This window comes from Leucoraja erinacea, chromosome 4 (assembly GCF_028641065.1).
Source record: "Leucoraja erinacea ecotype New England chromosome 4, Leri_hhj_1, whole genome shotgun sequence".
Lineage (NCBI taxonomy): Eukaryota > Metazoa > Chordata > Chondrichthyes > Rajiformes > Rajidae > Leucoraja > Leucoraja erinaceus.
In genome coordinates this window covers 81,817,029-81,844,779 of record NC_073380.1, presented here as the reverse complement: position 1 = coordinate 81,844,779, position 27,751 = coordinate 81,817,029, and the positions used below count along the sequence as shown (strand labels likewise).

The window sequence follows — 27,751 nt, the reverse complement described above, 5'->3', positions numbered from 1 at the left end:
GAAACAGGCCCTTTGGCCAAACTCACCCATGCCCACCAACATGCCCATCTAAACTAGTCCTATTTGCCAGCACCTGGCTCATATCCCTCTTAACCTTTCCTATCTATGTACCTGACAAAATGTCTTTTAAATGGCGTTACTGTATATATCCATCTTTTACGCAACACCCTTTATGTAAATACAAAAGTTGCCCCTCAGATTGCTATTAAATGTCCCCTCTCACTTCAGCCTGTTTTTTGATTCCCTATCCAGCATTCATCCTATCTTCATAAATGATAGGAGCAGAATTAGGCCATTCGGCCCATCAAGTCTACACCATTCAATTATGGCTGATCTAACTCTCCCCCTCAACCCAATTTTCCTGCCTTCTCCCATTTGTCCCATGATTTTATACACCTCTCAGCATCCTGTGCTCCAAGGAATAAACTCCTGGCCTGCCCAATCTCTCTCTGTAGCTCAGCCCCTTGAGTCCTGGCAACATCCTCGTAAATCTTCCCTGCACTCTTTCCAGTTTAATCCGGCATCCTGTGTTGCTGCAGTAGTAGGTGATCCAGGTCTCTGAGCTTGCTCTCCTCATCTACCTCTGCCCCGTGTACAAGGCAGACATTGACACTTCGACCTGTCCACTTTGTGCTGGCATTTGAGGTTCCTGCCTCTGTCTATCCGCAACAGGACATCCACCTGTTTGCAAGACTTCTGTGAAACATGCCTGTGAGCGTCACTCCCTCCTCCACAAAGACAACTCCAGTCCCAGCTCCTGCAGGATAAATCAGGCTCCTCTGTATTTGTGGATTCACTGACTGTCTTCCACTGCACATCCACGGCCTCATTGATGACCATATTATCTCTGTGCCCACCTTCTGATCATTTTAACCCATCTTGGTTAAACTTAGTTTATACTCTCTAGAATTTAGGAGATTGAGAGGGGATCTTATAGAAACTTACAAAATTCTTAAGGGGTTGGACAGGCTAGATGGCAGGAAGATTGCTCCCGATGTTGGGGAAGTCCAGGACAAGGGGTCACAGCTTTAAGGGGGAAATCCTTTAAAACCGAGATGAGAAGAACTTTTTTCACACAGAGAGTGGTGAATCTCTGGAACTCTCTGCCACAGAGGGTAGTCGAGGCCAGTTCATTGGCTATATTTAAGAGGGAGTTAGATGTGGCCCTTGTGGCTAAAGGGATCAGAGGGTATGGAGAGAAGGCAGGTACGGGATACTGAGTTGGATGATCAGCCATGATCATATTGAATGGCGGTGCAGGCTCGAAGGACCGAATGGCCTACTCCTGCACCTAATTTCTATGTTTCTATGGTTCCATTCCCAGCCCAAGCCTTCCCCGTAGTTAGTTATACTGTTGGCTTCTCCAGCTTGCAGCTTGATATTAACCAGTTAAAATTCATCATCACACTTTGATTATCCTTGGATTACATCATTCTCCCCTGTAAATATTTTCTTTAATCTGGGCAGTGAGTTAGGAGGAAACAGAATTCACTCACCAAAACACCTGGGGCAGCATTTTCCAGTCGGCACACGGCTGAGGTGCTTTGGGCAGGACAGGACAGGGCAGAATTCACGGACACAGTGCAGCGCGCCAGCCTGTACACGATCAGAGATCCAGGTCAACACAGAACCACACAGAGCAGAGTTTCCATACGTGGGAGTTGAGGGAGCGTGGGGCTGGGTGATTTGAGTGGTACGGTATTGGGGATCTGGGAGGACTGGGAGCCAGGGAGCAGCTTTCTAGGGTATGGGTAGCAGGGGGAACCACGAGCCGGAGGATTGGGTAAATAGGGGAGCAGGGTGTGGTGGATCGGGGTGCTGGGAATGGGAAGCTGTGGGAGCAGGGCACCGGGAGGGGAACCAGTAACCAAGGGATGGGGAGCGGGGGGGGGGGGGGTCGAAAAACAGGGATGGGGAATGGGAGAAACTGGGAGTTGGGCAGTTGGGATAGGAGCCTCCGTTGACACTCACCGTGCAGGAACACCTGATACAATGGTCACCGTCTGGGTGGAAATGTTCTCCTTCTTGGTAGTGGTGACCGAAAAACTCACAGCCTGAGGGAAAGCAGAAAGGCAGAGATCAGGTGATGTAAGAGAGTCAGCGATGACACACTGGTGCGGAGCCAGTGGACAGGGTCACAGTCGCCAGGGAGCCCAAAGCTGAGAATCCATTTGCAGGGGCCAGCTCATGGCTGGATCACCAGGTCTGCTCCCCTGAACTGATGTCATGGCTGGATCACCAGGTCTGCCCGCAGGCACAGGCCCAACCCCTATGTCCTCAGACTCCACCCAGTCACAGGCCCTTCTTCCAATGTAACTGACCCTACCCCAGCTACAGGTCCCTTCTCCAAGTCGCAGGCCCCTCTCCCAAAGTAACAGACCACAGCCACTTCTACGGCCCTTTCCTTTTCCCAACTGGACCTCTCCCGGTGAAGATTGACTTACCCGGACACAGGGGACAGCATCCATGTTGTGGCTGGATGGGGTTCTTGCAGTGGATCACACACAGTATCTGCGCCTCAGTAACAACACCTTCCTGCAGGAGGACAAAAGTTCAGACCGTTACCACACTGGGTGACCAGGCTCCTTCAGATCGCCCCATTGTCACAGGCCCATTGTCCACATTCAACACATTGCCGAGTCCTCACCAGCAATGTCCTGGAGTCAACATGTAAATACAGTGTCTACGGGAGCAGGTCGAGTCTAGATATCTTCTGGGGAGCGACTCAGCTTCCCCTCCACTTCCCTTAACAGCTCGGGCAGCTGTGTGTGAATGGAGAGGAAGTGAGGTGGCCTCAATCATCTCCCTCTAGACTGGCTGAACCAGACTCTGCTCATTCCACAGCCCAGATCTCAGTAATGTCTGCCCCCCTCACATTCGCACAAACCCAATCAACATTGAGTTCATGCAGCATCAGGCTGACCAATTTTTCTTTTCTCGATTGCCACATGGGAGTGGATGTGGATTACGGCATCAGTTGGACCGATGGGCTTGTATTTCCAGCGGATGTTCCTTAGATATTTCTGATCTGTGGTCACTTGTTCTGTCGGAGGATGGGATGGACTCTGCCTACTGGCACCATTGCATTGGTTGACTCTGGATGGTTTGCTGGACTCTCGGGGTTAAATAACAGCGTGGCTACGGGAAGCTGGAGGCACATGGGGCTCATTCTCTGGGACACTGCACAGCTAGCTGCTGATTCACTCAAGTCCTTGGCCTGCTCCTGATCTTATCTCTGTGAATGACCACTGGTTCTGCTGTTTGATATCTATCTCCATGTCCCTGCAGCAGCTTCACTCGGCTGGTCCCCCACTGGGTACCCGCTGCTCCCCCACAAGTCCTTCTGCAGCCCTCAAAGGGCAGGGGTCATCCCCTGGTCTGGCCATGATGATGAGTGTGAGATGCTGAGCCCTGAGGACACAGACTGCAGGGTGAATACTTCTTCTGCTGATGGTTCATGGCACTCATGTCTGCCCAGTGGTGAGCTCCTGCCACTTCTGAGTATCCCATTTTTCATTATGTCAGTGGCACACAACACAATGAGTCCCCAGTGCCACAATGGGGGTGGGTGAGAACGTGGTCACCCACTGGATGGCTCACCCACGCCGTGCATCCAGTCCGGCACATCCACCTTCAAAGCGTTGGCCATCCCAGACCATGGTGGTGTTGCCAAACCAGCCAGAATGGACAGAAGTCCCCACCCCAAATAAATGTTGTGTTCTTGCTGCCCTATGTGCTTCTTGCAAGTGCTGCTCATCATGGAGGATCCCTGATTCATCAGCTGAGGGAGGGAGGTGAAAAGTAATCAGGAGGAGGGATCCTTGATCATGTTCAACCGAAGGCCCTGGGCTTCATGGTGCCTTGAATCAATGTTGACAACCTCCATGACCACTTTCTCTCACCTGTACAGTCCCCACTGGAAGTTTGTTTTACTGGTGGGACAAGATGTCTCCAGGGATTATGACAGGGGAGCCTAGCCCCCTGTAAATCGAACCCTGCAGATATGACTATGTTAGGTTGTTGTTTGGTTAGTCCGTGGGGACATTGCAATGCTGACTGGACTGGACTGGGAGAAGCTTGTTTTAATCTGGTACATTGGTTTAGAATCCCTATCCTGGAAGTAGTGGAGGCCGTCACTGAGTTATTCAGATGGGTGGATTTCCTGAAGTTATAGGAACCAAAGGATCTGCGGAAAGGACAGGAAAATGGCACTGGAGGACAAAGAACAGGTATGATATCGTGGAGGAGTGGGTTTGACGGTTGGAGTTGCCTCTTTGGTGCACTTATTTAGCAGGACAAGCCCGTGGGTCCTGCTAAACAAATCTGGACCAACAGACACATGCTGGAAGAGCTCAGAAGGTCAGGCAGCATCTGTGATGCCGATGTTTCAGGTTGACACTACTTTCAGATCCAGATTAAGGGTCTCGTCTCAAAACATAGTCTTTCCATTTCCTTCCACAGATGCTGCCTGTCCACTGAGTACTTCCAGCATGTTGTTTGTGCTGGAAGTACTCAAGGTATTAACCTTGTTGTGTTACACCAGCACTGGCCGATCAGCAATCTCAGAAGCTATTTGTGTCATGATTCAAGTTGGCCGACGTGATTATCAGCAGGACACAGACACACAACCTACCTGACAGGTCTGTGTCATGCAGGATTTGGAAGGAACAAGCCATTCTTCTGAGCTGTTGTACACCTTCCCGTCGAATATGCACTCTAGAGAGGCCAAAACACAAGTAAGGGGAAGTGTTCAAATCACAAGATGATGACCACACCTTCCATCCTCCACACAATTGTACACAACACGAGGCCTTTCGGCCCACTGAACCTGGGCTGACCCACGCGCTCATGTGTCTGCAAACTTTGAAATTTCCAGTACTTCCCAAGCTTCCTTAGAAAATTCCTGGTGAATATCAGGAAAGGCAAAAGTGAATGGCAAAGAGTAGGAGTAAACGGGTCCTTTTCACAATGGCAGGCAGTGACTAGTGGGGTACCCCAAGGCTCAGTACTGGGACCCCAGCTATTTACAATATATATTAATGATCTGGATGAGGGAATTGAAGGCAATATCTCCAAGTTTGCGGATGACACTAAGCTGGGGGGCAGTGTTAGCTGTGAGGAGGATGCTAGGAGACTGCAGGGTGACTTGGATAGGCTGGGTGAGTGGGCAAATGTTTGGCGGATGCAGTATAATGTGGATAAATGTGAGGTTATCCATTTTGGTGGCAAAAACAGGAAAGCAGACTATTATCTAAATGGTGGCCGATTGGGAAAGGGGGAGATGCAGCGAGACCTGGGTGTCATGGTACACCAGTCATTGAAGGTAGGCATGCAGGTGCAACAGGCAGTAAAGAAAGCAAATGGTATGTTAGCTTTCATTGCAAAAGGATTTGAGTATAGGAGCAGAGAGGTTCTACTGCAGTTGTACAGGGTCTTGGTGAGACCACACCTGGAGTATTGCGTACAGTTTTGGTCTCCAAATCTGAGGAAGGACATTATTGCCATAGGGAGTGCAGAGACGGTTCACCAGACTGATTCCTGGGATGTCAGGACTGTCTTATGAAGAAAGACTGGATAGACTGGGTTTATACTCTCTAGAATTTAGAAGATTGAGAGGGGATCTTATAGAAACTTACAAAATTCTTAAGGGGTTGGACAGGCTAGATGCAGGAAGATTGTTCCCGATGTTAGGGAAGTCCAGGACAAGGGGTCACAGCTTAAGGATAAAGGGGAAATCTTTTTAAAACCGAGATGAGAAGAAACTTTTTTCACACAGAGAGTGGTGAATCTCTGGAACTCTCTGCCACAGAGGGTAGTTGAGGCCAGTTTCATTGGCTATATTTAAGAGGGAGTTAGATGTGGCCCTTGTGGCTAAGGGGATCAGGGGGTATGGAGAGAAGGCAGGTACGGGATACTGAGTTGGATGATCAGCCATGATCATATTGAATGGCGGTGCAGGCTCGAAGGGCCGAATGGCCTACTCCTGCACACCTAATTTCTATGTTTCTATGTTTCTATGAATCTGTCTCCATCACTCTTTTTGGCATCGTCCAGACCAGAATGATGTGTTATTTCAATAAACTCCCCTCTCTTCAGTTCCCCTTCCCTTGGTGTCACCAACCCTCCTACCACTGGAAATGCATTCTCACAATTCACTCCATAACCCCTGCACGATTCAAAATCGTTTGTTTATATCACCCTTAACCTTCCCCAACCCCCAGCATCTCCAGTCTCTCCACAGAGACTCCTCTCTGGGGCCATTCCTGGAAATCTCATCTCCCTTGGCAAGGCCATTTACTGGTGGGACTTGAGATCCTTTTGTAAAGTTCGATAAAGAATTATCCTCGCTGGACTTTTCCTGATCTTCCCATGGTCCCCTCTGGAGTTACCCCTCTCTGTGTTGGGACAGGGGATACATAGAAACATAGAAAATAGGTGCAGGAGTAGGCCATTCGGCCCTTCGAGCCTGCACCGCCATTCAATATGATCATGGCTGATCATCCAACTAAGTATCCTGTACCTGCCTTCTCTCCATAACCCCTTTAGCCACAAGGGCCACATCTAACTCCCTCTTAAATATAGCCAATGAACTGGCCTCAACTACCTTCTGTGGCAGAGAATTCCAGAGATTTACCACTCTCTGTGTAAAAAATGTTTTTCTCATCTCGGTCCTAAAAGATTTCCCCTTTATCCTTAAACTGTGACCCCTTGTCCTGGACTTCCCCAACATCGGGAACAATCTTCCTGCATCTAGCCTGTCCAACCCCTTAAGAACGTTGTAAGTTTCTATAAGATCCCCCCTCATGAAGACAGATTCTACACACTGAATTGGTAGAATTGAGAAGATTATGGGGTGACCTGATGGCTTAGTTAAGGTAGTTGTGAGATCTGATGAGCAGTCAGAGTAAATACATTTCTGTTGCTTGTGGACTGGGAAAAGGAGTAGGTCCAGAGACTACAGAGTTTATTGAAATAACACATAATTCTGGTCTGGACGATGACAAATAAGAATTGATGCACATTCGTGTGAGTATGCATGAGAGAAGTTGAGTGAGTGTGTGAGAGTATGTATGATTTGAGATGAGAGACAGATGGTGAGAAAGTAAATGTCTGTGACTGTGTGTGCGTGCGCATGAGGGTATCGATGGAAGTGTGAAAGTTAATTGTGTAACTGAGTGTGAGAGTATCTGTGTGCACATCTATTAAGTGAATGTGCAAGACTAAAAGTGTGAGAATGAGTGCATGAAAATGAATGAATCATTGTGTGTGAAAATAAGTGTTTGAATTTCTCTGCAGGGAGTGCAAGGTGTGTGTATCTTGAAGTTTAACAGTGTGAGTATGCAGCTGTGATTGTGAATGTTAAAATGAGTTTGTGGTTTTTGTGTTGTTTGTTAAGTGTATGAATCAGTGTAAGTGTTCACGTGTGTGTTCGTGCATATGAGTGCAAGGGGGGGATGGGGGGGAGGGGAAGGGGGGGGGAGGGGGGAGGGGGGGGGGGAGAGAGAGGGGGGGAGGGGGGGGGAGAGGGGGGGGGAGGGGGGGGAGGGGGGGGGGAGGGGAGGGGGGGAGGGAGGGAGAGGGAGGGAGAGAGGGGGGGAGAGGGAGGGAGAGGGAGGGAGAGAGGAGGGAGAGGGAGGGAGAGGGAGACTAAGCAAATCTGTGCCTATGTGAGCGAGTGAGAAACCAAGAGGGACCAAGCGCTCCCTCTGGGCCCTGACCTGTAAGTTCAAGAATTTAGGGTAGGATAGTGAAAGGTTTTCATTCTGACCTTGACGGGGCACCAGAGGGGAGGTGAGTCACTCATGGATCAAATCAACAGATTTACATTGTGCAAAAGCAGTCAGTAGCATGAGATTATGAGAACGAGAAGGGTAAATCAATGTGAGTGGGAGAAGGGTAAATCTCAGGTGTCAGTGTTACAGTTGAATAAAGGGGACTATGGAGCCACGAGGGAGGAGCTGGCCAAAGTTGACTGGAAAGATACCCTAGCAGGGATGACAGTGGAACAACAACGGCAGGTATTTCTGGGAATAATACAGAAGGTGCAGGGTTGGTTCATTCCAAAGAGGAAAAAAGATTCCAAGGGGAGAAAGAGGCGGCCGTGGCTGACAAGGGACGTCAGGGACATTATAAAAATTAAAGAGAAGAAATATAACATAGCAAAGATGAGCGGGAAGCAAGAGGGTTGAGTAACTTTTAAAGAGCAACAGAAGATAACTAAAAAGGCATTACGGGGAGAAAAGATGAGGTACGAAGGTAAGCTAACCAAAAATATAAAGCAGGATGGTAAAAGCTACTTTAGGTATGTGAAGAGAAAAACACGTGTTAAGGCCAAAGTTGGACCCTTGAAGACTGAAAAGGGTGAATTTATTATGGAGAACAAGGAAATGGCAGATGAGTTGAACAGGTACTTTGGATCCGTCTTCACTAAGGAGGACACAATCAATCTTCCTGATGTACTAGCCAGAGGATCTGGGGGAGGAACTGAAGCAGATTCACATTAGGCAGAAAATTATGTTGGATAGACTGATGGGTCTGAAGGCTGATAAATCCCCAGGGCCTGATGGTCTGCATCCCAGGGTACTTAAAGAAGTGGCTCTAGAAACTATGGACGCATTGTTGATCATTTTCCAATGTTCTATAGATTCAGGATCAGTTCCTGTGGATTGGAGGGTAGCTAATGTTGTCCCACTCTTTAAGAAGGGCGGCAGAGAGAAAACAGGGAATTATAGACCAGTTAGCCTGACATCGGTGGTGGGGAAGATGCTGGAGTCAATAATAAAGGATGAAATAGTGGCACATTTGGATAGCAGTAGCAGAATCGGTCTGAGTCAGCATGGATTTACGAGGGGGAAATTGTGCTTGATTAATCTCCTGGAATTTTTTGAGGATGTAACCAGGATAATGGACAAGGACAAGAGCCAGTGGATGTAGTGTACCTGGACTTTCAGAAAGCATTTGATAAGGTCCTACATAGGAGATAAGTGTGCAAAATTAGAGCGCATGGTATTTGGGGTAGGGTGCTGACATGGATAGAAAATTGTTTGGCAGACAGGAAACAAAGGGTAGGAATTAACGGGTCCCTTTCAGAATGGCAGGCAGTGACTAGTGGGGGTACCGCAAAGCTCGGTGCTGGGACCGCAGCTATTTACAATATATATTTATGATTTGGATGAAGGGATTAAAAGTAACATTAGCAAATTTGCAGATGACACAAAGCTGGGTGGCAGTGTGAACTGTGAGGAGGATGGGATGAGGTTGCAGGGTGACTTGGACGGGTTGGGTGAGTGGGCAGATGCATGGCAGCTGCAGTTTAATGTGGATAAATGTGAGGTTATCCACTTTGGTGGCACAACAGGAAGGCAGATTATTATCTAAATAGTGTCAAGTTGGGAAAAGGGGAAGTACAACCGGATCTGGGGTCCTTGTTCATTAGTCACTGAAAGTAAGCATGCAGGTACAGCTGGCAGTGAAGAAAGTAAATGGCATGTTGGCCTTCATAACAGGAGGAGTTGAGTATAGGAGCAAAGAGGTCCTCCTGCTGTTGTACAGAGCCCTAGTGTGACCACACCTGGAGTATTGTGTGCAGTTTTGATCTCCAAACTTGAGGAAGGACATTCTTGCTATTGAGGGAGTGCAGCGCATGTTGGGCTTGTGCACTCTGGAATTTAGTAGGATGAGTGGGGTTCTTATTGAAATATAAGATTATTAAGGGTTTGGACATGGTAGAGGCAGGAAGCATGTTCCCGATGTTGGGGGAGTCCAGAACCAGGGGCCATAGTTTAAGAATAAGTGGTAAGCCATTTAGAACGGAGATTCGGAAAAACCTTTTCACGCAGAGTTGTGAGTCTGTGGAATTCTCTGCCTCAGAGGGCAGTGGAGGCTGGTTCTCTGGATGCTTTCAAGAGAGTTAGATAGAGCTCTTAGGGATAGTGGAGTTAAGGGATATGGAGAGAAGGCAGGAACGGGGTACTGATTGTGGATGATCAGCCACGATCATATTGAATGGCAGTGCTGGCTCGAAGGGCCAAATGGCCTACTCCTGCACCTATTGTCTATTGTCTATTAGTACGTGGGCTGTGCGTGAGCCGTGTTTACTGATGATCGGCTGGGAGAAGTTCAGCAGCCACTTACTGTGTCTTGTAGAACTCAGCTCAGATGTGCTGCAATAAAACAACCCAGGTATGCTGCACATAGAACACAGGCCATGCATGTTGCACATGCAACACAGGCCATGCATGTTGCACATGCAACACAGGCCATGCATGTTGCACATGCAACACAGGCCATGCATGTTGCACATGCACACACAGGCCATGCATGATGCACATAGAACACAGCCCAAGACATGTTGCACATGCAACACAGGCCATGCATGTTGCACATAGAACACAGCCAAGACATGTTGCACATGCAACACAGGCCATGCATGTTGCACATGCAACACAGGCCATGCATGTTGCACATAGAACACAGCCCAGGTGTCCAAACCTTAGACTGGACTAGAATTGGACTAGACTGGGACAACTGCGAAGCACAGACACACAGAGAGATGCACAAACATGCAGGCACACCGGCAGGTGCATATACTGACAGACAAAGGCACAGATGGACACGGACTCTAGAAGTTTGTAACCTGGAAGCACCTTTGCACTTCTCGCAGCAGGCTCCAGTCTGTTTGATGACAAGAGCACAGTCTTTGGGCAGAGCGGGACATTTCTCTCTGGTACATCTCACCTCCTTGTTCTGCAAAAGAAAGGAAAAATTAGCCGAAGAAACAGGGAATTAGGAGTGCACCGGCTGACTGGTGCAATACAGGTCGTAGTTTAAACACCATTGAAGCAATGTCGAGCAGCAGGGGGGCGCTGTGTGGGGGTTGAGGGGAGCCTAGAGAACTGATAAGCTTGAGGAAGTTGCTGAAGGATCCAGTCTGTTTGGGTCCGGGGGGGGAGCACTGGCCACCACTGGATGGGTAGACACTGCACAGTAGGGGTTGACAGGGGGGGGGGAAAGTCTACTTTGTGAAGAGGGTCCAGCTCACTGTCAAGGAGGTACTTGTGGTTGGGATGAAATGAACTGATGTTATGTAGAAATGGAATGTTTTTTTGGTGAGGCCGCTGAGGGTGGGAGGAGGTGTGGGATGGGCAAAAAGGAGGGATGGACAAGGACTAGGGAGGGGGAGGTAAAGCGTTAGGAGCAAAAGGATAAGATACAAGGTAAATAAATGCCTTCATATTGTTCCTCTGGGAGAGCTCGTCATTTTAGCACAACCCTGCTCATTAAAGTCCGATGTAGGCAATGTCAATAGGACACAGGCCATGTGTTACTATCACCAAGATTGATGAAACTTTTCTAAATTTTCTAAAAGAGGCAGTCCTGACCAATCCTCTTATTCTGTGGGAACAGGGGCTACACAGGGGGAGATGTCGCATGCCAGCATCCTATACAGTGTGGCCTGCGAACATTCCTGCATCCTGACTTTCCCAAACAATCTCGGTTCTACTACTGTTCTCATTGCCCCTTGGCTTAAAGGGTTAACCTGGAGTGAAGTCTGTATGGACGTGGCCTGTACTAGGGGAGTGAGCATACTGAGGTGATGAAAGGAGAAGCAGGGAGCTGTCAAGCACTCCTTCCTACAGAGGCTGTGGAGGTCCCTCTCACTCTTCGGTATGACAGAGATTTCAGGAAACAACTGGCCCCTATAGTTACAATCCAAGAACAAGCAGATGAGTCATTTGCCTGTGTTTGGAAAGTGTAATCCACCTACCGATTCCCCGCAGGCAAGTTATTAAAGACTGAACATGTCTGCCAAAAACTGCCATGTACCATTGAACAAAATTCCTCTGTGGCCACATAAACCAAATACTTTGGTCCGCTATTCTGCACTCTATCTTTCGTGAAATCAATAACATTTAAGTAACATCTGTGTCAAATTCAGTTAATGAAGTGGCCACAAGAGAGATGGAATTCAATAATTATACCATCTAGAGCAGGGTCCAATCATATGTCCAGTTGATGGAAAGCCAACAATTAATGTAATGAAGTACCGTGCTCTGGATTAAGAGCTGCATATTAATACCAGACTCCTTACTCTGGCTTATTAATGAAGAGCATCAGCCTTGATTCAGTGCTTGCTGATAAAGCAAACAGGGAATTATGTTTTCAAGAAGGAACTGCAGATGCTGGAAGGTCGAAGGTACACAAAATTGCTGGAGAAACTCAGCGGGTGCAGCAGCAACTATGGAGCGAAGGAAATAGGCGATGTTTCGGGCCGAAACCCTTCTTCAGACTGATGGGGGTTGGGGGGGAGAAGGAAGGAAAAGGGGAGGAGGAGGAGCCCGAGGGCGGGCGGATGGGAGGGTGGGAGGAGACAGCGAGAGGGTTAAGGAAGGTGAGGAGACAGCAAGGGCTAGCAAAATTGGGAGAATTCAATGTTAATGCCATCCGGACGCAAGGTCCCCAGGCAGAATATGAGGTGCTGTTCCTCCAATTTCCGCTGTTGCTCACTCTGGCAATGGAGGAGACCCAGGACAGAGAGGTCGGATTGGGAATGGGAGGGGGAGTTGAAGTGCTGAGCCACCGGGAGTTCAGGTTGGTTATTGCGGACTGAGCGGAGGTGTTCGGCGAAACGATCGCCCAACCTCCGATTAGTCTCCCCGATGTAAATCAGCTGACATCTAGAGCAGCGGATGCAGTAGATGAGGTTGGAGGAGATGCAGGTGAACCTTTGTCGCACCTGGAACGACTGCTTGGGTCCTCGAATGGAGTCGAGGGGGGAGGTGAAGGGACAGGTGTTGCATTTCTTGCGGTTGCAACGGAAAGTGCCCGGGGAGGGGGTGGTGCGGGAAGGAAGGGAAGAATTGACAAGGGAGTTGCGGAGGGAGCGGTCTTTGCGGAAGGCAGACATGGGGGGGAGATGGGAAGATGTGGCGAGTGGTGGGGTCACGTTGGAGGTGGCGGAAATGGCAGAGGATTATGTGTTGTATTTGCCGGCTGGTGGGGTGAAAGGTGAGGACCAAAGGGACTCTGCCCTTGTTGCGAGTGCGGGGATGGGGAGAGAGAGCAGTGTTACGGGGTATGGATGAGACCCTGGTGTGAGCTTCATCTATGGTGGCGGAGGGGAATCCCCGTTCCCTGAAGAACGAGGACATTTCCGATACCCTGGTATGGAATGTCTCATCCTGGGAACAGATGCGGCGTAGGCGGAGGAATTGGGAGTAGGGGATGGAGTCTTTACAGGGGGCAGGGTGGGAAGACGTGTAGTCCAGATGGCCATGTGGCGGAGGTCCATGTGGACCCAAGCAATCGTTCCAGGTGCGACAAAGGTTCACCTGCATCTTCTCCAACCTCATCTACTGCATCCGCTGCTCTAGATGTCAGCTGATTTACATCGGGGAGATTAAGCTTAGGTTGAACGATCGTTTCGCCGAACACCTCCGCTCAGTCCGCAATAACCAACCTGACCTCCCGGTGGCTCAGCACTTCAACTCCCCCTCCCATTCCCAATCCGACCTCTCTGTCCTGGGTCTCCTCCATTGCCAGAGTGAGCAACAACGGAAATTGGAGGAACAGCACCTCATATTCTGCCTGGGGACCTTGCGTCCGGATGGTATTAACATTGAATTCTCCCAATTTTGCTAGCCCTTGCTGTCTCCTCCCCTTCCTTAACCCTCTAGCTGTCTCCCATCCGCCCGCCCCTTGGGCTCCTCCTCCTCCCCTTTTCCTTCCTTCTCCCCCCCCAACCCCATCAGTCTGAAGAAGGGTTTTGGCCCGAAACGTCGCCTATTTTCTTCGCTCCATAGATGCTGCTGCACTCGCTGAGTTTCTCCAGCAATTTTGTGTACCTTTAGGGAATTATGTTTTTCTTGCAAATCAAACAAAACAGACAGGAAGACTGGTTTTGAGGCCTTTAACCCAGGTTGCCAATGGATTGGTGGTTATGAAATTAATTTATTTTAGTTAATAGGTTTTATTGATTCATTTAGTTTTAAAACTCTATGGTTGAGAATGTTTTGTTCAGAATCCAGCGGCCCACTGTCTGAGAAATCAAATGTGATGGTCCTGGGATTACTCACCTCTCCTGTTAACTGCATCCTTTAGATAATCAGTAAATTGAAAGATTACCATTCTTCAATTCCAACACATTTCTCTAAAATTCCACCAGTGCAGGCAGGCAGGAGCAAGGTGATGAGTCTATGTACATGAAGTACATAGGAATGGACCATTCGGCCGCACGGCTCAGTACTGGTGTTGCTGTTTCACACAAACTTCTCTTGCTTTCTCCATCTCTACCATCCTGTTCCTTTTCTCTTGTGTATTTTGGCCTTAAATCCATCTCTCTTACTTGCTGTTACTTTCATCCTTCCACGTGGAGTGCACACCACACTACTCAGTGCAGTGGAAAGACTTCTCCTTTTGATCTATTAGTGAGCCTAGTTTTCAACTCCCTAGAGGCGGAAACATCTTCTCTGTTCCAACCTATTGAATATCAACTTTAGGGACTCCATCAGTTCACCGTCCAACATTGTCTATTATGGAGAAACCAGCCCAACTCAAGGTTCTTATGCTGGGAATAATATTCACGGTCTTTGTGAAGATGGGGGTGGAGGAAGAGGGGAGCTGGTTTCCTGGAGTGGCAAAGGTATCTGAATATACATAGAGTAAGGAAGAGGCTGTACAGCCCCTTGTGCTGCCCCATCATTCAAGAAGGTCATAGAAACATGGAAAATAGGTGCAGGAGTAGGCCATTCGGCCCTTCGAGCCTGCACCGCCATTCAATATGATCATGCAACTCAGTATCCTGTACCTGCCTTCTCTCCATACCCCCTGATCCCCTTAGCCACAAGGGTCACATGTAACTCCCTCTTAAATATAGCCAATGAACTGGCCTCAGCTACATTCTGTGGCAGAGAATTCCAGAGATTCACCACTCTCTGTGTGAAAAATGTTTTTCTCATCTCGGTCCTAAAAGACTTCCCTCTTATCCTTAAACTGTGACCCCTTGTTCTGGACTTCCCCCAACATCGGGAACAATCTTCCTGCATCAAGCCCGTCCAACCCCTTAAGAATTCTGTACATTTCTATAAGATCCCCCCTCAATCTTCTAAATTCTAGTGAGTACAAGCCGAGTCTATCCAGTCTTTCTTCATATGAAAGTCCTGACAACCCAGGAATCAGTCTGGTGAACCTTCTCTATACTGTCACTGTACTGTCAGACCGATCTGTCAGCTCCTGCTTTTACTGCCTCTGAGTATTACTTAATATAACTAGATGACAAAAATCAATTAATTCAAATTTAAAGCACAATCTATCTGGCATTAGTTGCTGTTGGTGGAGAAGTGTTGTGACCTTTAACATAAAGGAGTGTTTCACAGTTCCACTGGGCAATCTGACCTCCACTCCTTGGCTCTGAACTCACTTCTCTCCATCCCCTCTCTTAGCTCGCTCACATCTAGAAAACCTCAATCAAATCACCTCAACCCGCTACGTTCCAGGGAAGACAAACTTAAATCACAAGTCTGCAATGAATACTTGTACCCTCCTGCCAATCCTATTTCCTAGCAGGTCTTTCATTTGCCTCATCTTCAGCGCACACTTTCTTATGGGGAACTATCAAATAACACTGTGGGTCCATAGAAATGAGCAGCAGCTAACAATCTACTGGAAGAACTCATCGGGCGGGTGGGGGTGGGTGGGGATTGGATGGGGGTTGGATGGTGGAGGGTTAAGGAGTTGGGTCCAAACCCTGTATTAGCGCATAAGAATGCTGCTTGATCTGCTGAGTTTCTCCAGCACTAAACGTTATTCCCTTTATCATGCATCTGTACACTGTGGATGACCCAATTGTCATCAAGTATTGTCTTTCCGCTGACTGGTTAACATGCAACAAAAAGCATTTCTCTGCATCTCAGTACACGTGATAACTAAATTAAACTAACCTAAACTAAAAGAAAGCAGATAGTTAGTGCTCTAGATTCCAGCATTAGCAGTCTTCCGTAACTCCAGCCAAAAATTGCCCTGTCCACTAAAATCCAACATCTTTGTCAGACTAAATACCCTTCACTGATCCAAGCCAGATCTCTATGGTCAGCTGAGCTGAGAAGCTTGTATTTACATTATCCTTAACTATGGATATGTAATCTCTCTGCACCATGCCCAGAATCCCAAACAGCTCATAACAATGCAAGTGGGCAAGACCTTCTCTCTGTAGCTCTGTGCACCCTATGCACAAAGTCCTCCTGCTTTCTGATTATCAAGACCAGGTTGAGGTTAATCATGCTGTGAAGTCTCCTTCCCTCGAGCTCGAGTGCTCAACCAGATGTGAACAGGAATCTCAGTTACGTGATAACAGCAAGCAGCAGTCCACCGGGTAGAGGCCCAGTGGATGACCCCTGGACTCCACTACTCATCTGGCTTATAACCATTCCACTTCTCTGACAGTCAGTGAAAGCTTGGGCCAGCACATCTACAGTGGGCAGTTTTCACCCACCTTGGCTGTGAGAGGAAGGCAGAGGTCTAGTAATGGGACCAGTTCAAGCCGGTAAACTGGGCGTTAGAATATAGAACATAGAAAAGTACAGCACAGGAACGAACCCTTTGACCCACGATGTCTACCAAGTTAAACTATTCTTCTCTGCCTGTATGCGATCTATATTGCTCTATTTCCTGCATGTCCACATACCTATCTAAGAGTCACTTAAATGCCACAATTGTAACTGCCTCCAGCACTACCCCTGGCAACATGTTCCAATCTCTGTAAAAAAACTCACTCCGCACATCTGCTTTAAACTCTTCCCTTCTCATCTTAAAGTTATGGCCCTCTCATCCCTGATAATTCCACCTGGGGAAAAAGGTTTTGACTGTCTACCACATCTATGCCTTTCCTAAATTTAAATATTTATATCACGTCTTTCCTCAACCTCCAACATTCCAGAGAAAACAATCCGAGTTTATCCAACTGCTCCTTATGACTAATACTCTCTAATCCTGGCAGCATTCTGGTAAACCTTTCCTGCACCCCTAACAAAGCCTCTACATCCTGCCTATAAGGACGTGACCAGAAATGTACACAATATGCAATAAGCCCCAACCAAAGTCCTATAAAGCTGCAACGTAACGTCCTGACTCTTGTACTCAATGCCCTGACCAATAAAGGGATGCATACCATATGCCTTCTTTACCATTTTATCTACTTGCCACTTTCAGGGAGTTATGGACTTTGACTCCAATGTTCATCAATGCTGTTAAGGGTCTTGCCATTAATGTTCAAGGATTCATCAGCAGACCTGAATAAATATGCCGCAGTCATTATCAACTTCATAAAGAAATGTGTTGTTGAGTGCATACCTGCAAAAATATTCTGAATATTCCCCAACAAGCCTTGGATGAATCACAATCTGCTGAGGGCTAGATCTGTGGAGATGAAGACTTGTGATCCAGTATCATATGAGAAGTCTAGGTATGACCGTTTGTAAGTCACAAAGAGTGTGAAGAGACAATTTTGAACTAAGCTGGAGTCATAGACAGTCATTTGACCACCGTGGCATAAGTAGCAAACATGCATCACTTCCGGATCAATTAATGACTTTTCAGGATTTGAGAGAGTGATGACAACATAAATGAGACTATATATCCCACTGTCGGATTCTATATCAGAATATCCTTCAAAAGCTTGAATCCAGGCAAGTCTCCGACCCAGACGGAGTACCTGGCCAAGTACAATGATCTGTGTGGAGTATTAAATTATATCTTCAATCTCTCGTCTCTGCGGTCTGAGACTGCTGTTCATGGACTACAGGTCGGCATTCAACATTATCAAACTTTCCAAACTTAATACCAAGCTCCAAGGCCTGGGCCTCTGTACCACCCTTTGTACTGGATCCTTGACTTCTGAAGAAGGGTTCCGATCCGAAACGTCACCTATGATTTTTCTCCAGAGATGCTGCCTGACCTGCTGAGTTACTCCAGCATTTTGTGTCTATCTTCTGTATAAACCAGCATCTGCAGTTCTTGGTTCCAATAACAACTTCCCTTTGTTCCTATAACCCCATCCCTCCTGCACTCCTTGACTTCCTCCTTGGCAGGCTTCAGTCATTGCAGACTGGCAACAACATATCATCCTCACTGATCAGGAAAACACGGGTACCCCACAAGAGCTCCCTGCTCTACTCTCTGTACATCCATGATTGGGTGATAATGCCATCTATAAAGTCTCCAATGTTTGGCCAAAGCACAGATGGTGATGAATCAGTAAATTATGGAAGAGATAGAACACCCGTTTGAGTAGAACCGCAACAACATCCTCTTGTTGAATGTCAACAAAACCAAGGAACTAATCGTTGACTTCAGAAAGGGAAGATGGGTGTCAAGCAGCAGTTTTCATTAGTGTGTGGCAGTGGGGAGAGTTAAGGGCCTGTCCCACTTGAGTGTCATTTGCACGTCACGTAGATAGCGTACAAAGATTTTGTGAATCCCAAAATCCTGGGGCGCCGTGCGCGACCGCTGTCACTGCCCACGCCACCCGTGCGCTGACCGCGTGTCACTGCCCACGTCACCATGCGCCAGGCGTGCGGAATAACTAAATAATAACTAAATAAGCAAATAACTGAATATTCTAACAAACTTTTACAGATGCGCTGTGTCTTGATTGGTTATATCATAGCCTGATAATTCCAATATTGCGGAACACAAGAGGCTGCAGGGAGTGGAGGACACAGCTCTCCCCACCATCAAAAGCATCTACAAGTTGTGCTGCCTCACGAAAGGCTGCATCTATCATCATGGATCCCCACCTTGTTGATACTGTCGGGCAGGAGATATACAGTAGAAGCCTCGGTTCATAAACAGCTACTTTCCTACAACTATCAAGTTCCTGAACCGACCTGAGCAACCCTATCCCTCAGCAATGAAACACTACAGACCACCTCTTGCAATATTATGGACTTGTTTTGCACTAATGTCTTGCTTCTTACTCAGCCTCTTTGTTCCTTGTTACTGACATAGAATTTATTATGTCTAATTTATGTTTTAGTGTGTTGTTCGAATCAATTGCCGGTAAGATAGCTGCAAGTGAGGTTTTCAATCTAGCTGCACTTCACTGGGTGGTACAATGTACCGGGTGGATATTGAAAACACCTGTTGGGATAAAGCTCTCCGTTTACTGACTATGAACTAAATCTGAGCTTTGACCCTGTCAGAGCGAATAGGTAAAGATGCCTCTCTCGACTTTCTTGCTCAGATGGTCCTGGGCTTGGAGGCGGAAGTGTGGGAATTTCCGCAGTGTCAGCGTGGGAGTGCAGTGAGTGCAGGTGCAGTAGATGGCGCTGTACCCTGCAATACAGCTGTGCTGGTGCTGTCCCAGTGCAATGTAAGCCACTGTTCTGATCTATGCCAGGGTAAACTGCAAGGAAACTAGTCCTCCCGCACGCAGAGCCCACTATGCCTGTACAAGGCACCAGAGCACTGAGGAGTTGATGCTTATCGCACAACCAGGAGACAGCCTAAATCATGACAACACAGGGCAGCGAGTGAACCCTTCCATATGGTGGAGTTATGGAAATAAATACTGGCCTATCCAGCAATGCTCAGATCCAGATAGTGAATTAAAAAAAAACCACACGCTTCCTCCTGTCTCACTCTCGTACTCAGCTGAATTCTGCCAGCTGAGCGATTGCGTTGGTTCCAGATACTAAGCCGCAGAAACACAGTGGTGAGAGGGGTTTGGTGAAGATTTCTGCATTCTGAAGAAGGGGTATAGCTCACATGGGCTATGGTTAAGTGGGTGGGCCAAACACTTCTCCATCCCTCATTTTCAGTAATGTGTTCATTTCAGACTGACCTGGAATTCTTCATAAAGTCCTTGCGACTTCCTATCTAGATTAGATTGGATTACAAAATCACTCTATGGAAGCTAAAAATATTAACATCGGTAAAGTGTCACAGAAATGTTCAAAACATTAACCGTATCTTGAAACATAACTGAAAATAGCCAGGGAGCCAGTGAACAAGTGAATGAAAATCCTTCCTTGACCATGATTCCAGGAACTGAAAGATACTCAATCAGTACCTTTGACTTGTGAACATGGGATCTTCATTCAAAATATAATGCATTAACATTTATTTGCTGATTTTTTCCACGAGTTAATAGCCCTCTCAGAATTGAAGAAGTTGCTGTAAGCCTTCCAAAGTTCAACTCCTGGTGTAGAGTTTTAACCAACAGGAGATCAAGAAAATTCCTAGTCAAAGAGCTATATAGCATGGAAAAAGGTTGACCCAACTGATCCATGATGACCAAGACACTCTGGTTTAGTCCCATTTACATGCATTTGGTCCATAACTCTTTAAACTCCATATATCTGTCCAAATGTATTTTGAAAGTCTTAACTGTATCTGCATCTATAGCTTCCTCTAGCAGCTCGTTCTGGATACGGCTATCTTTTGAGTGAAAATGGTGCTTCTGCAGTCACTCTTAAATGTCTCCTGTCTCGATATTAGCCACCTTCTAGTTTTCCAGAACTCCGCCTGTGGCTAAAGATGAATCAAATATCTCTGTAGAGCCTCCACAAATTCTCCCCGAGCTTCCCACTTTAAGCCCTTCAACACTGCCAATACATCTTCTATGGTAAGTTGTATATAGTCTAAGACACATTAACACTTATATGGCTCAATTCCTTATTTTCCATGATCTCCTACTCAGTAAAAATATTTAAGAAATATTCACTTAATTTTTTTTCACCATCTCCCGTGGCTCTACTCAAAGATGGCGATGCTGATCTTTAAGGATATCTATTCCTAGACCTACATATGGTGCTGATTGTAACTGGCAGTAAACAGTTTTGGAATGTCCCTGCACTCTGGGAACATCCTGGATAAACTCACTTCCAGATACCAGCAGCAGAGCCCAATGAACTGCATTCTGAAGCGGGATAAAAAGGTCAGAAATGTTGCTATGCTGGAAATTGATATCACAGTCAATGGAAAATCAAATTAGCAGGAGTTGTTAAATGCTGTTAAATACCCTGAAGGGCCAAATAGCCTCTTTCTGTGCCAGAAGAATTCTGTGACATGTCCTGAAGAGACACGTGTCTAAAAACAACAGCATTCCAGGCAGCTTCTTGGATACTCTAATCTAGAGTACTCAAGTTTGTATCATTATTTTTATGGACCAATACCCTTGAATTCACAAACTCTTCAGGAAACAACATATGGGGATGTAGGAGGAGACTATTCAGCTACTTTAATTCCACAGGGTTGTGGCTTATCTCTGCCTCCACATCACTAATATGCACTAACCAACACCTCCAAATTATCTTCACATTTTAAAACCTCTAGGTTTTCAAACCTATTGAGTAGACCCAACATTTTTTGCACCTTATTTGTAAATAAAACTGTGATGATGATGTTAAAGGAAAGTAAGACCAGTTCCAGAAAACGAGGCCAAAGAATTAATAGAAGAGGTCTGCGGAATTATGGAATGTTAGATAGCCGAGGTGTACCGAATTTTACTGGCCTGGAAGACAGAACTAGTGCCTATAAATTATCTGGGATGAACCTTGGATTATTTAGGGAAAAATGCAAGGTTCTCCATATCCAAGTGGGAAGTCTGCTGGAAGAGGCTGTGACGCTCCCGTCGGGGCGGCCCAGCTCGAGGGAGGAACGGCGCTCCCGTCGGAGCGGCCCAGCTCGAGGGAGGAACGGCACTCCCATCGGAGCGGCCCAGCTCGAGGGAGGAACGGCACTCCCGTCAGAGCGGCCCAGCTCGAGGGAGGAACGGCACTCACGTGAGGGCGATCCGGCTCGGGGCTGGAACGGTGCTCCAGTGGCTGGGACGGCATTCTGGCGGCGGTGACCTGAGTCCGGGGTTCAGCCGCGGGCTAGCGGCTGCGTCCGCTGGACTGGAGGGCGACAGCTTCGACCACCCCGGGCCGCAGTGTTTGAGCCGGCCCGTTTGCGGGGTTTGGTGAGCTGCGGGACTGTTTGTATCATCGCCCGGTGGGGAATCGCCTCAGCGCAGAGGGGAGAAGAGGAGGGAAGAGACTGCAGCCCTTTTTTTGCCTCCACCACAGTGAGGAGGTGCTTGGAGGATACACCGTGGTGGATGTTAATTTGTGTTTAGTGTTGTTTATTATTGTATTATTGTATGTATGACTGCAGGCACGAAATTTCATTCAGACCATAAGGTCTGAATGACAATAAAGGTAATTTCTAATTCTAATTCTAATTCTAAGGGGTTGAGGTGAATCGCAACTGGGGAAGCTGGATAGACAGACGAGAAGGAGGTGTGGGGCCTGTAATAGTTGAGCTGAAGAGGGAGAGCAGGAAGCTCATTTGGGGCACATACACCGACATGGAGGGGCTGAGCCGAATCAGTGACTCGGTGTTATAGTGCAAGTCTATGACCAGCTTGCAGTCAACAGGTTCTGACCACTGCAGAAACACACTGACAGCAATTTCTCCTCTCTAATTAAAGTAACCTGGCTCATATTCAAAACCGTGGAATCTTCCTCACACTTGCAGCAACTATGCCAAGCTACTCGTTGTTATTAAGTCGTGCAGGCATCCAGCACGGAAAAAGGCACTTTGCCCTACTGAGACCCCCGACTATCAACCACCCAACTGTTGTAGGTTCCCCATTGAACGGTCTAACCTCATCTGCTGCCATTCTTTCCAATGTTTGGGGAATATCAAGATTGTGATTTGTTAATATGACGCTGATTAATGGAGTTTGGAACTGCTAAAAAATTGACGATGAGAATTTAATCTCACCACATTGCACACAATTTTTTGAATGGCTCCAACTCCTCCAGTCTCACGGGGGAATGAGGGAATCCAATAACACAGGGACACTGAACTGAAATGTTACCTCTCTTTCAACACAGTGTTTCTGTGATCATCTGGCCATTTCCGGCACTGTTTGCTGTTCATCTTTGCCGGGTCATCTCATAGTGTTGTTGATGTGGCAAGGGCAATCTAAACCACGTAATGCAAGGGCAGGGCCTCCTGTGGACATACAGTTGCTCTTTGTCATAAGGCAGGGGGCAGCAGTAGTATCTGCTGAAGAGCCAAGGGCAGAACTCCGATGGCTCTCAAATCGCAACACGAGTGGAGAGCAGATTTTCAGATTGACGGATACTGTGCAGCATATTCTCCACCAGTCAGTCCCAGGACTTCCCTGAGTTACATTTAGTTCATGGGACACCATTACTATATTTGCAGATTAGACATAATTTGGAAGTGGTGGAAGCTGTGAAGAGGTCAGTAATGAACTTCAAAGAAAATGTCAGGCTATGGAATGGGAGGATAGGAGGCTGATGAAAGTTAATATGAAGTGCCACATTCTAGCAGGAAGAATGCATGGATACTAGAAGAAATAATTCTGAAAAGGATACAAAGAAAAGAGATCTCGGATCTTTGGGCGTAGTTCATTGAAAGTGGTAGGGCATCTTAAAAAATGGTTACCAAAGCACATGGAATTCAGTGCTTTATATATGGAGACACAGAGTACAAGGGTATAGAAACCTTAATGAACCTCAATGGTATGTTCCAAAATCTTCGTTTTGCAAGCATCCAGGCAAATTATACCATGCATAAGTACATCTGTTAGTGCCGAATATAAAACAGAATGCAGAATACAGTATGATGTTACAGTTACAGAGAAAGCGAGACAAAAAGTGCCAGGGCTGCAGTGAGCTAGATTGGGATATCTGAATGAGGGATTTTAAATGGTTAAATGCGAGCAGACGTGGTCACGTAGGAGATGTGGTCATGTGGGATAAAACATGGTGATGTGTGGTTGTGTGGGAGTAAGTGGGGGAGTATATGTGGTCGTATGGGAGTAGGTGTGGTCACATGGAAGGAGACATAGTCATGTGGATGCAGGTGTGGTCATGTAGATAGGGTTGTGGTTACATGGGAGGTGGTGTGTATCCTGCAGCTGTGGAAAAGTAAGGCCGAGTCAGAGGAGGGTTTAAGCTGTGTTGGTTGAGTGCAGTGTAGGAGCAACAATCAAGTGGCCTGAACTTTCCTGGACTATGCAGCAATACTGTAATGTGAGTAGTAATGTGAGCTCCATCACACTACTGACATTGGCCTTCCATGAGATGGAGGTTTCTAAGGGTGGACCATGCAACTAGAAACTGCAAACATTTGAGACACTGGCCACCACTGCACACTCCATCCGGGGATTCTGCACCAAACTGAAGTCTTCTTGCCAATTGTAAAAGTCCCGAATTGATCTGCCTTTGACAGGCTGGTTGCGGGCTGTGATGTGCTCGGAGTGCACTGCACGAGCCGCCTGTAATTCAATACAGACCGCAGCCAAACTCGCAGTGTTATACTTCATGTACTCACCCAAACAGGAGCTGAACTTCCAAACGTAAACCAGTGACTTGGCTTCAACCCGTGTCGATAAACATTTGCTCCCAACTTTCCACCTGCAGAGCTGTTAATCACACAAGCAGAGCAGTGCGTCTGTAAACATTCAGCACACACACACACACACGTCCAGGAAAATGACCCAACGGTGCAGCTGTGTTGCTGCTTTACAGAGGCTGCCAGCTGCCAGTACAGTGTTAGGGGACTGGATTCCCTTCAATGTTCAGCTACAGGAACCCAGAGGCAATGTGCCAGAGCAAGAGAAGTTATTTACAGATGCTTATACCAGCCCGTCCATCAAACTGAGGCACATTGTGCAGTTTCAAACTCTCTCCAATCCAGGACTTCCCCACTTCTTGGCAAAATTACAAAAAGGTAAATCCAGTTACGATCGTCAGGAAATATTCTGAAAATTTGCCCCTGACATACCAGAACAGACAATCAAAGTCTAAAGGCATTGAGATTACGTCACTACTGGGAGTTCAATGCCAACCTCAGCCTTCCATTCCATATCTGTTTCTGCACTCCAACAGAAAGTCATTCATTGACATCAAAGGCTTTGGGACATCCTGAGCTAATGGCAGGGGATGCAGGAATGGTCCATCTTCTTCCTACTGGACACAACATGCTGGAAAAACCCATCTTGGAGAGAAGGAATCTCTGGAGAGAAGGAATACGTGACGTTTTGGGTCAAAACCCTTCTCGACCCAAAATGTCACCCATTTTTGCTCTCCAGAAATGTCTCTGCCTGTCCCGCTGAGTTACTCCTAGCATTTTGTGTCTATCTTCGTGTTAAACCAGTATCTGCAGTTCCTTCCTGCACATTCTTTCTACTGGGGGTTTTGTAGTTTGGTGAATTGAAAATAAGCAACTGTGAACTAATCTCACATTGAAGACGATAGAACTGATCAGCAGAATGTGTAATCAGATGTCTTGTTTGTTTCACTCAGAGTTTGTGAATACCCTCCACCAATTTTGTTGCCCCCTCCCATCTCACATAATCATTAACCCACATACCTGTAAGATCTACAAAAATAACAATGGAGCCATTTTCCCGTTGCCCACTCCATTCAGAAAATGGTGCGGGTGGCTAGCTGAGACAATTCCAGGGACCTTTCCAAAAACGTAGTACAGTACAGAACAGAAACAAACCCTTTGGCCCACCACATATGTACTGATCATCATCCCAAATTAAACCAACCCTCCACATGTGATTCATATTTCTCCATCCCCAGTTCATGTACGTGTAAAACTGTCTCTAAAATGCCACTATCATATCTGCTTCCACCACCACCACATTCCAGGCAGCTAAACTCTGACCTTAAAGCTATGCCTTTTAGTATTTGACACTTTCATCCTAGGAAATTGATTCTGACTATCTACCTATATACAGATAATGAGTTAATAACCTTTATCAGGTCTCCCCTCAGTCTCGGACATTCCAAATAAAACCTAATGCTAAAAGTGTGTCCAGCATCTCCTTATAACTAATGTTTTCTAATTCAGGATCCTCTCCAAACACACCCTTCCTGCAATGTGGGACCAAAAATGCACAAAATACTCCAAATGTGGCCTAACCAAAGTTTGATAAATCTGCAACACGACTTTAAATCTGCCTACTTTATACTCAATGGTCCAATCGATGAAAACCATATGCCTTCTTTAGCACTCTATCTGCTTATCACTTGTAGGGATATATGGATTTGATTTTCAAGCCCGCCCCTTTGTACATCAATGCTCCTCAGGGTCCTGCCATTTACTGTGTACTTTCTTCTGACATTTGACCAACCAATGTGCAAATGCTTTACACTTGTCCACTTTAAATGCCACCTGCCATTTCTCCAACTGATCCATATCCTACTGTCATGTTCTATTCACAACTGTGCCAATTCTGTGTCATCTGCAAACCTATGAATTTGTTCATTTACATTTTCATCCAAAGTATTTTATATATACTGTATATTACAAACAACAAAGGTCTCACCACTGAATCATGTGGAATACCACCAGTCACAGACCTGTAGTCAGAGAAACAATGCTCCATCATTACTCTCTGTCTTTGACCAATCCAGTGTTGAATCCAATCTGCGGATCCCATCTTCTGGATCAACCCACACACGAGGGACCTTGCCAATGGCCCATATAAACTCCACGTGTACATCATGGATTGGCCTACTTTCATCAATCACCTTCCTGCCTCCTCAAAAAACTCAAATGTATAAGACATCACCTAGCATGCTGACTGTACCGAATTAACCCATTTGCTTCCAAGGACGAAAGCAAGCACGCCAAACCCTGTCATCCCAGCGCCTGACAACAGTGGCCCAGCAAGGCATGCATTCTGCAGGAAACTTCACAGCCATCTAGGGGCCCGCGCCTCGCAGCGGAGTTCAGCAGCAAAGGATGGCGCCACTATCGATCATCACAGGATCGCCCCGAGGGCTAGAACCCATTGGTGATCATTTTTAGTATCCTATTCAGCTTTTACACAGAAAGCCCTTCACGTCGTTCACGTATGCCAGTGGGAAAGTACTATGTTCCCCGTTGCCTGACCCGGCCACTGAAGATGTGGGGGCTGCGGTTGGTGTGAGACACTTACTCGGACAGGTGCTCCCTCTGTTGCAGACCCTGCGGCAGATGCTCCCGCTTTCACTGGCTGCCGGGCACCTGCCGCCCCAGCCATGCCTACACAAGGGGCAGGCGACAGTCCTCGCCCGATCTTTGGTCCTGACCTTGCCTCCACCCCGGATTTTCGGGGGGGGGGGGGGGGGGGGGGGGGTTCGTTGTTTCATTACAAAAGCGAAGTTCGATGGGGGTTCAAATACCGCCTGTCCGGCCCGAATCGGGAAAGATTCCCCACCTCAGACATAATGACTGCAGGCGTCCTGTCAGTGTTCAGAGCCTTTCTATCCTCTGCTTAAAGAGATATGAAACGTGCCGAGTTGGAGCTCGTATACTGCAGTGGGGAATGCAACAGGCAGGCAACGAAGAAGCCGTGAGTTAAATGAAGGTAGATACAGAATGCTGGGGGTAACTCAGCGGGACAGACAGTAATGGACATGGAGTGACAGGTAGCTGGGATGGGGCAGCTAGGCTGATGTTGGCGGGGGCAATGCTGCACAGACCCAGAGCCTGCGGCACACACTGCACCGCCTCGGCTCCCAGCTTCCGTCGGACACACACACGCACAATCCCAACAGTGAACCGTGCAGTGCACAAACAAATATTGTACCGCACAGAACTTGCCCCCACACACGGCACCGGCTGGGATTCGTCCCCAAACTGCAGAGGGACGTGGACCCAAACCGCTGAGCTCAGCGTCAGGTGAAATGGGCTTGGGCACCGATCTCCCAGCCTGGGTCGCGGGCGGACGCTGGGA

At 47.3% G+C, this 27,751-nt stretch overlaps 1 protein-coding gene across 2 annotated transcripts in view; it reads right to left on the bottom strand.

Annotated features, from left to right (window-relative positions):
* bmper (BMP binding endothelial regulator) overlaps window positions 1-27,751 on the bottom strand; it is a 40,725-nt gene that overhangs the window by 10,840 nt on the left and 2,134 nt on the right. For both annotated transcript variants that reach the window (XM_055634664.1, XM_055634665.1), the window contains exons 3-7: window positions 10,647-10,746; window positions 4,634-4,716; window positions 2,445-2,535; window positions 1,972-2,054; window positions 1,497-1,596 (exon numbers count right to left, since the gene is read on the bottom strand). In XM_055634664.1, the coding sequence (XP_055490639.1) occupies window positions 1,497-1,596; window positions 1,972-2,054; window positions 2,445-2,535; window positions 4,634-4,716; window positions 10,647-10,746 (457 nt within the window). The remainder of the gene's footprint in view (window positions 1-1,496; window positions 1,597-1,971; window positions 2,055-2,444; window positions 2,536-4,633; window positions 4,717-10,646; window positions 10,747-27,751) is intronic.